Source organism: Lepidothrix coronata, unplaced genomic scaffold, assembly GCF_001604755.1.
Source record: "Lepidothrix coronata isolate B3197 unplaced genomic scaffold, Lepidothrix_coronata-1.0 Scaffold54, whole genome shotgun sequence".
Classification (NCBI taxonomy): Eukaryota; Metazoa; Chordata; class Aves; order Passeriformes; family Pipridae; genus Lepidothrix; species Lepidothrix coronata.
Window position 1 is genome coordinate 4,609,466 of NW_016690234.1, and position 6,436 is coordinate 4,615,901.

Genomic DNA, 6,436 nt, shown 5'->3' on the forward strand with positions numbered 1-6,436 from the left:
TTAGTATTTCATTGATAAAATCATCAAAATCCTTTTAATTTACCTTTTTCTGAGACCAAAAGGTGACTTGGAATTCTTAAATATTCACATTGACAAGCCAGCTGGCTTTAGTGTACAACTTACATGTTAACAAAAATGCATACCATGTACCAGGTGAATCATCACATTCGAACAGGAAAAGTCCTAAAGACATGAAATCCAAGAGGTATCCAGACTACAGTGTTAATATGCAGGATTCATAATCATAGGAAGGGGAAAACTCCTCAAGAAGAGTATTTCTCACTCCAGCTCTTCAATTTTACTCTCTGATGCCCAATTTGCAACTCAAGCTGCAGGGGGAAGAGCTAACTGATCACTTCTTGTTTAAAAAGCTGGGCAACTCCCCCCACAGTGACACTGAAGAAAATCCCATAATGCAAAACACCTGAATTTTGGAATAGTAAAAAAATATATATATAGTCACATGGACCCAAAATTGGCTAGGCCTGTTGGTGGTTTTGAAGGCAGCCAATCTGATTTAGTTTCTGTTAAATAATGATGTAAAGAGATAAAACTCTACTGGGTGAAAATACTGGGCTGAATTCTGTTTGACAAACTCATTTGAGGTGAATAATCATTGCAGGTGTTTAAGGGAAGCCAAATCATGTGCAAGGCCAAAGCAATTAAGTTTTGTTTGGTTTTTTGTTTTTGTTTTTTTTTTACAATCAAGTTATAAACCCCATATAATATATGGAGGCTTGCAAGTGGGCATCTTAACACAGATATAGCAGCGTAAGCATGCCACAAACATACAATCTCATAAAATAAAATTAATATCAAATATAAAGCATTTGAACCAAATCAAGCCTTAAATGTAATAAATTATTTCCTTCAAAGGAAACTTACCTAGGCTCAATAAGGTCTTTGCTAGCAGCATTTTTTTAATAAAGAAACTCAAAATGCCAAAATATCTACAATTTTATGAGGAGTTGAATAGTTAAGGAGAAATTTCCCACTATTAGGGGGTATGAAAAATATACTAGCAATTAATATGCAATACATATATGTATACCCATACTTACAAATATAAACACACACATACAACCTGGACAGTTCATGTTAACCAAGGGAAAGGCTAAATAATACAAAATGATTACTAAATACAGGTACACTTTAAAAACACAGAGACAGGGAATTTTATCTGTTGCAAAAATGTATTTGATTACTCGAGTAAAATTACAGTATCTCTGCTGTTAGTAAGTATTAAATGTTAAAGAAACTGGACCTCTTTTCCTTTCAACTTTCCGAGAAAGTGCATGTAACAGTCCAAGGTTCCCCCTGCCCCCCCCAATACCTAATACAAAATAAACAAACACTATACTTGTTCCCTTGGTCAAGGAGTAGGGCTTGGTCTTGTAAGGAACGTATGTACATTTTAATGAAAGTGATGTCTTATTGTATATACAGGAGCATCTACAGTTGTCCACGGAAGTTGTTCAAGATGCCATACTTAGCAGCATTGTGAAAGTCCAGCACATTTTCTATAATGAATATACCTACAAGGCAAAATGTTACGTCTCAGTTTCAACTACCAAAACAACACTTCAGTATCTCCTCTAATAATCCGCGTGCTTATTACTGTACAGAAATGTATTAACATTTAAGACGACTCAAGTAAAAAGCACAATACAAATAACAGTTCAAAACGGAAAATGTTAAACCTACAAAAATTAAAGCAGTTTTAATTTTATAATAAAAATCAAAAACTGAGCTGTGTAAAGGACCCACACTGTTCAGTCTATATTCTCTCAGTCCTTTTTTTTAATTTTGTTTGGAAAAATTAAACAATGTGTTTGCTGATAAAGTTTCCAGCAGGATCGAAGTGTACATTTATATACAGATTTTTATTAGAGATCTAATGCATCACTGAGGCATCGCATCAATACCAGAGTTCATGTTAAACTGGATATAGAAAATAAGTTAATGCCAGAATAAGATCACCTAGCAGAACAGACTTGCAACTGCCATAAATGTTACAGCAAGTTTACAGCACTCTAGTCGATTAGTATTTAGTTCAAAATACGGGAGACCAAAGTTAATGCTTGCATTTGTTTGCAAAGCAAGGTTATATCACTAATAAATAAGCTCTCTTAGAACTCTAGAAGTAGAACACGGTACAAAACAAAGTCTTTGTAATGTTGTAGCCTGCAGCTTGAAAAAAGCAACCCTAGGTTGCACTATTTGCAGGAATGTTATTTATGGAGGTTTTTTTCTAATTTGTTACAATTTCTTTGTTGTCTTCCACGAAACGCGTAAAACGGAAGTTTGTCCCATTTTCATTGCTTGCCATTTTCTCCAGACCAGCTAGAGGTGCATTGGGTTCTGAATTCTGGAGCTTCTCCAGGCTTCCTGTCAAGCCACTGATGGGAGAGCTGCCCCCGTTGCCCAGGCCCCCCGGTGCTGGAGGGATGCCGCCATTCTGGATGACAGAGATCTCGTTGGTCTTCATGGCCAAGCCATTGGAGAGTGCAGCTGCATACTGGTTCCAGAAGCTGGATGGGTCTCCATTCCCTGACCGCGCAGCCAAATCCTTCTGAAACATTTCTGGGAACTTTACAGGATTGCCTCCTAGAAATGTCATGGGGCCATCTACAGAAAGTCGTCTGCCTCGTCTTGCAGGAGTACTGTTCCACATGTGAGTGCCCATGTGAACCTGGAAAGAAAGAAAGGAAGAAACAAACAAACAAAAAATAGACGTTGACAGGGATTTCAAACTTATTTTGATCACTGAGAAGGCAGGAGTCCATGAACGTGTCCAGTCTTGTTACCTAATGAATGGCATTAAAGGTAGAGGATGCAGGGCTCCATTTCCCATCTGGAGTAATAAATAAACTACTTCTGGATTAGCCCATCATCATTACCCACAATACCCTGTTCTGCTGCTCAACAATGCATTGCTTCTTACTCTTTTTTTTTTTTACATGTATTTAGTTTATAATGACTTTGTGTTGTTTTGTCAATTGCAGATAGCTGCTTTCAGGGCTAGAATTGCTATGTCCACTTTCATTGCAATGGTAAGTATTGTATTTGACACCCTTTACCCTATAAACGTCCTTTTCAGACAGGCAGAAAGTATCCTTTACTGATTGCTCATTGGAGAGCCTCCTGTATAGACAGAATGGCCTGAAAGTAATTATGCACCTCACATTACTGGCAGCAACCTCTAGAGAAATACTCTGTCAACAGAAAAATGTACACAGTAAAGTGCTCAACTGGTGTTCTAAAACTTAAGTCTATTTGCTTTTTCAAACACATATCAGTAGGAAATGTTAGTTATATAATCAATTAAGGTAACGCCCATTACTTCCAGAATTATATTAATAGTTTTTTTAAACACTCATCTTACATGATAGATATGAAAAACAGCACATTCAAGAGCCTTTCACCTCTTGAAGAGGTGTGTGAGTTACAAAACTCATTTCTCTGTTAATTAATACTCCTTACCATCATTTGGCTGTTCTGTTTCACACTCTACATAGACAGTCTTTGCTGGTAGATGAATTTTAATTAAGCCAAAACAGCTCATGCCTCAGACCTGCTGCCAACATGAGCACTCAGCAAGAGGCCACCTAGGTCTACCAGAGCTGACTAAACACAGTCACACCACAGATACCCAAAGGTACCACTGCTTACAACATTAATAGATGTAAAAAACTGAAAACCCCCAGGAAGGAGAAAATAAAACCTAAGAGCAGCAAGAGGAAAAAGTACCTTCAGATTGCCTTTTGTTGTGAATGCTCTTCCACATATAGTGCAGGCAAAAGGTTTCTCACCAGTGTGTGTCCTTTCATGGATCTGCAGAGCACTGGAAGAAGAAAATGTTTTCCCACACGTGTTGCAGTAGTGCTGTTTTGGAGTTCTTCTGGGGAGAGCAGGGAGCAGCACAGGGGATGTGGCAGAGGATAGTGGCCCTGAAGAAACAAGACCAGAGGGTGCTTCTTTGCTGTCCTGAGGAGAGCCGTGCACAAAGCCGTTCACCTCAGTCTTTATGAGCGATGACAGTGTATTAGCAGGCATAACTGAAGAGTTCTGATTAGGGCCAATACTGGAGTTGGGCTCAAAAAGCTGTGATGGTAGATCTCGCATCTGATGTGTCAACATATGCTGCTTCAAATTACCCTTTGTGGAAAAGCCACGATTGCAAACTGTGCAAATAAATGGTCTCTCTTTGGTATGACTTCTGTAATGAATGTCCAAGGCACTCTGACAAGCAAATGTTTTGCCACAAATGTCACATGCAGTGTTTTTAAATTTACCTCTATCTCTGAAAGGAAAGAGCATACTCAGAGACTCTTCTTTAATTATTTTATCAGTGTTACTAGACGTCAAGTCCAAAGCACCACTGTTAGCAGGGGTTGGAGACAAACCGTTGGCAAACTCACTTGGTAAAGCTCTTACTGGTTTCTCTTCGATACTTGGTGACTTGTGGTAATCATTAGTGCTGTTGGATGGGGACAAGGCCTGCATGGAAGAGGTAGACTCTGAGACAGCAGGGCTTCCAGCACTTTGGCTTTCCATATCACCACCGACAGATGACGAATCGTTAGTCAAAACGTCCCCTTCCACTGACCCATTTTCAACCGACTTTAAGCTTGCCTGAAGTTGTTCAGCAAGTCCTGCATTGATCATCTTCATCTGATTTTCTAAAGCAGCAATACTTGACATTTCCAGGGGCAGAGGGGAAGAAGACAAGCTGTCTTGTGATGCATCCACAGATTTAGGTGTATCTGGCACGCTGCTGTCAGGACAGTCTTCCATATTCTCGTCTGAGAAGTTGTCTATATCATCAAAATTCTTATCATCAAAAGATCCCGTATCTGATTCCATTGACTCCGGATAGTTTTCTGTCACTGGGGTGTTGGGGATCTGCCCTCCCATGTGCATTCGGATATGCTGCTGTAGCACAACGGCGTTGGTGAATTTTTTCTGGCAGATTGGGCATGAATGTTGCACTCTCAGCGGCGGCATGGCACGGTGGACACTGTAATGAGTCTTTAAGTTGCCCTTAGTAGTGAAAGCACGACCACAGATTTTACATTTAAATGGCCTCTCACCGGTGTGTGTGCGGTAATGCATTTTCAGTGCGCTCTGGCAGCTGAGAACTCGGTGGCAAATGATGCACTCGTTAGGATCGGTTGCCTTTTTGTCAATGTTTTCTACCAGTTGCTGCAACTTTGATGTTTCAGATGCTGGCGTTGAATCCAATAGTCCTCCAAATGGAAATTTTGCCTTAAATTGCTCTGACATTAGAGGCATCAGTGGATTTGTAAAAGTGGCGACACCGCTGGAGCCCGAGTCTGCTGCCGGGGAGCTCACGGAGCTACTCATGTTAGTGATGGTGCTTGTGTTTTGAGGGTTTTCTTCGATTTTGCCATTTGAGGTAGGCAAAGCACCAGACTCTACCTCATCAGAAAGTCCATTGGAAATTTTTGATGTGGGATCAGCTGTTCCCGAGTCGCTCTTGACAGAGCAGGGAGGGCTAGCAGAAGGATGGCTAATGGGAATCGGCTGAGGCTCCTCAGTTTTGATGAATGGGGTCAAGCTTGGAATCGTTGGTGGGAGTGGCAGGCCAACAGAAGTTGTTAGGGTGGAGAGGACTGGCTTGCTGTCCAGCCAGCTCGTGACAGGTTTCTCTGGTGGTATAGACATCCCATAAGGAATACCCGTGCTTGTAGGAATATTGTCCAAATGCTCTGGCACCGGGTACGGATTCATTTGAATATGAGGGTATTTTTCTTTATGACGCTGAAAGTGGACTTTTAAGTTTCCCTTTGTTGAGAACCTGTTTCCACATATGTTGCATTTAAATGGCCTCTCGCCAGTGTGAGAACGCAAATGAATCTGCAAGGCACTGTCACTCCCAAACACTTTAGCACAGAACCTGCATTTATGCTTAAAGAATGCCTCATCTGAATTACTTTTTGCTTCAAAAGCAGTCACATTTGGTGGCTTGCTTTTTCTTTGCTGTGCCAAGGCAGTCAAGGAGTTTAAATCCTCTGCAGGTGTTCCAATATTGGACAAGGGACTGGAGAAAACAGAGTTACTAGGGGTGGGCTGAGGTAGAAGTGGATTAGATGCAGGACTTAATAAACTGCTTATTGCAAAAGCTGGTGAAGATGATGCTGATACTGGTGGGTTGTTGAGCTGTGAGCCACCAATAGTTGAAGCCACTTTTTCTGAGGACGGTGTTGTAACTGCTGCTGCCAATATGTTAATATTTGGAGAAGAGCCACTATTGGATGGAATTAGAGTGTTGCCAGGGTTGCTCTGAGGTAGCTGTATAGGGGGTAGCTGTTTCACACCACTGATGCTGGCAGATTGACTAGCAAGGCTTTGTGCTAATCCAGCTGCTGCAGCCAGCTGCTGGGATAAATGGGAACTTAACGTGGACAAGGGG

General features: G+C 41.0%; 1 protein-coding gene across 5 annotated transcripts in view; it reads right to left on the reverse strand.

Annotated features, from left to right (window-relative positions):
* Window positions 1–676: 676 nt before the first annotated feature.
* The window catches only part of SALL1 (spalt like transcription factor 1), a 17,856-nt gene continuing 12,096 nt past the window's right edge, over window positions 677–6,436 (reverse strand). For all 5 annotated transcript variants that reach the window (XM_017816105.1, XM_017816104.1, XM_017816106.1 and 2 more), the window contains exons 3-4: window positions 3,751–6,436; window positions 677–2,692 (exon numbers count right to left, since the gene is read on the reverse strand). The exon at window positions 3,751–6,436 is cut by the window's right edge and continues 721 nt beyond it. In XM_017816105.1, coding sequence (XP_017671594.1) covers window positions 2,252–2,692; window positions 3,751–6,436 — 3,127 coding nt within the window. In that variant the 3' untranslated portion in view covers window positions 677–2,251. The remainder of the gene's footprint in view (window positions 2,693–3,750) is intronic.